Genomic DNA, 3176 nt, shown 5'->3' on the forward strand with positions numbered 1-3176 from the left:
GAATAGTATCGTCCAACCTATCGGGTATCTCACTGCACCCTCATATGACGTCTTCGAATATGCAGACAGATGGATTAAAAGTGAATTTACATTGTAATACTCCTGACAGCCAAATTTCTAACTCTACCTCCATAAACTCCTAACTCTAACTCCATAAATTCTCGGCTTAGTCTGTCTTTCAATCCGAGGCCCTCTTGTGGTTTTCAGTTATTTTGCAGAATGAATATTCTGTCATCCCTCAAAGCAACACCTCCAGAAAATCAGGTAATTACAGCAGGTATGAGGCTAATATCTGCCAATATGTCACCAGGTGGCCTGAAAAAACAAGCCTATGTGGAGAAACACAGGAATGCTACAAATATATAGATAAATTACTTGATAGATGTACTGTGGGAGTCATCTTTGAGTTCCAGGATGAACTGTTTGTATTTAGTGCTCATTCTGTTGTTGACAGATGTGACCCTGTGCTAACAAGGCTCCGGAGCCAATATCCTCCCTTCCATCTGGTCAGGACAGCCTCAAACAGCCAATTGAGCAGCTCAGTCTGGACGGAGCTATGAACATAACAAAGACAGTCTGTGATTGGACATTCTCTCTTCATCAGCCAAAAACTGCTTAGTTAGGTCCTAAGATTCCCTCAGTCTCTGGCTGGGGAACAGGATCCATTTCCTAAAGGGATCAGAGGCACAATCTTGGCCTGACTTCAATGAGGTGTGCCTTCATCCGTTGGAGATGGAGATGTCAAACCTCAGGCACCTTAGTGAAGCTCTGTTGTCCTGCTTGATATGGATGGTGGTGTCCGGCCTCCTCGGGCCAGAGTTTAACTGACATATGTGACTGACCACAGCCTGTTATACTGTGCTTGTGTCCATGAGCCGGTGGCCTGTGGTGTTATCAAACCCAGAGAGTGTACCTGTAGGAACCACCTGTTCTCTGTGCTGCACCGGGCAGTCAGCTCCAGTTTAGATGGCACTAATGGCCATTGGCGCAGACTCAAGATGGCGCTGACAGAGAGGGCTGTCTCGCTTCTAGTCCTTAGGAAACTTTGCAGTATTTTGTTTTTTATGTATTATATATTATGTATTAATCTTAAGTGTTATTACAAGCATTTCGCTACACTCGCAATACCATTTGCTGACCATGTGCATGTGACTAATAACATTTGATTTGATTGTGCAAATAAGACTCTTGACCGTCTGGTACACGTGCCCGCTCAACGTGGCCCTCCTGCTGAACAACGCAGAGGTGTGGCATCTCACACGGATCAAGTGCAAATCTGTAGGAGACAAGCCAGCCTTCTTGGACTATTTCAGAGTACAGCATCTGCAGATGCTGTCTGTGTCATACACCTTGTGGCTGTCTGGCCAGACACATGACATCATAATGGGGAGGGACGTGGGTGCACCTTACTACAAAGAGGCCAGGCTTGGGATCATCCACAGCTCAGTGCTGCTGGGAGAATCCAATGTGAAGGCCTATACCATTCAAACCAATATAGACAGCAATGAGTCCTCCCTTCCCCAGATCTCTAAAGTCAAGCTACCAGAGACTTCCTGTATATTTGTAACTTTTATATACTAATGCAGATTACTTTTTCTTTGCTAACATTGCCAATGTACCTAACATTTCACACAGTTGCAGACATAGGTAGTGGCAATCTTCATAATCACTGTTGACCAAATAGAATGTTTCTCCTTTTGGTCATTTCAATATGATAAGGTCACGATTCAATCATTGCATATAGTGTATTTTCACAATTTCCATAACAAGAAGTAATAGCACCATGTGAGACATTGTGCCGTGCAAATCAAACCCACTCCATAAGGAAATCAGACAGGAAAACAGCCAAGTGGAAGAAACAGTGGGAAGGCTGGACACAGGGATTGAACCCTGTTGTTACCACTACACCACTGCTCTGCACAGATAGTCCCATTACTTTAAAGACAGTATGTTCTGCCGTTATTCCTCTACACATCAACAGACTTGAAGATGGGAGAACTAAGTTGTCCAACACTGGCTCACTGCCATACATGGACCCTGCTTTCCACTGGTGCCAAAGGTCCTGTTCCCCCAAAGGGAGACATGTATGCAGCCTGCTCCTGCTCCTGTCTCTTTCTGCTTGACACTTCATCTTTCTGCCAGCATCTCTGTTCGGCGAGTTAAGTTTTTCTACCAGTCAAAAACGTGTGCCTGCTGAGTGCACAGTGCAAGCACATATGAGGGTAATATGAACATGGTTTGATGACAATACCTATAAATTAAGCAATAGAAATCATGCCATTATGACAGGGAACACATCCTGATTGTGTACGGCTTTATGACAGGGAACACATCCTGATTGTGTACGGCTTTATGACAGGGAACACATCCTGATTGTGTACTGCTTTATGACAGGGAACACATCCTGATTGTATACGGCTTTATGACAGGGAACACATCCTGATTGTATACGGCTTTATGACAGGGAACACATCCTGATTGTATACGGCTTTATGACAGGGAACACATCCTGATTGTATACGGCTTTATGACAGGGAACACATCCTGATTGTGTACTGCTTTATGACAGGGAACACATCCTGATTGTATACGGCTTTATGACAGGGAACACATCCTGATTGTATATGGCTTTATGACAGGGAACACATCCTGATTGTGTACAATGAATATGAACAGTACATGCAGGGCTCCCATGTAAAATAGACCTTGGTCTCAATAGGACTCCCTGCTTAAATAATACAAATGATGATACACTTCCTAAACTTCAATAGTATTGTGCTCCATCAATGTCTGAAAGAGAGTAAGGTGTTGCAAAGAATCACCACTTGGTGGCAGTGTAGACTTATCTGAACTACGTGGCCAGTCAATACCTGATGGCAGACACTGTCTTAGTGTCAGGAACACAGGCAATCTGTTCCACCAGGGAGAGCAGAAGTCCCAGTACTCCTCTGCATGCCACTCTAGTCTCATCCATTTTAGTTCGCTCAACTGGGTTCAGTGACCACTTGATGTTTCTCCTTGTGGTCCTCTGTAAGTTATTCTACTGGAGAGTAACCATTCAAATAAGGGTTGTGTTTTTTCCACGTTTTCAATTTCATGTGACACTTTATATTAAGTTTAGTTGCACAAACACCACATGGTTAAATTGGATTTCCTTTTTGGGGGGTGGATATTAG

At 43.8% G+C, this 3176-nt stretch overlaps 1 protein-coding gene across 1 annotated transcript; it reads left to right on the forward strand.

The window, feature by feature from the left end:
* Positions 1-1179: 1179 nt before the first annotated feature.
* si:ch73-52p7.1 (uncharacterized protein LOC100321084 homolog) lies at positions 1180-1581 on the forward strand (the record flags this gene model as incomplete). The annotated part of the gene is made up of 1 exon (XM_046352108.1): positions 1180-1581. A coding segment is annotated over one exon (402 nt), but the record flags the coding sequence as incomplete, so codon positions are not given.
* Positions 1582-3176: the final 1595 nt, after the last annotated feature.

This window comes from Oncorhynchus gorbuscha, linkage group LG06 (assembly GCF_021184085.1).
Source record: "Oncorhynchus gorbuscha isolate QuinsamMale2020 ecotype Even-year linkage group LG06, OgorEven_v1.0, whole genome shotgun sequence".
NCBI lineage: Eukaryota > Metazoa > Chordata > Actinopteri > Salmoniformes > Salmonidae > Oncorhynchus > Oncorhynchus gorbuscha.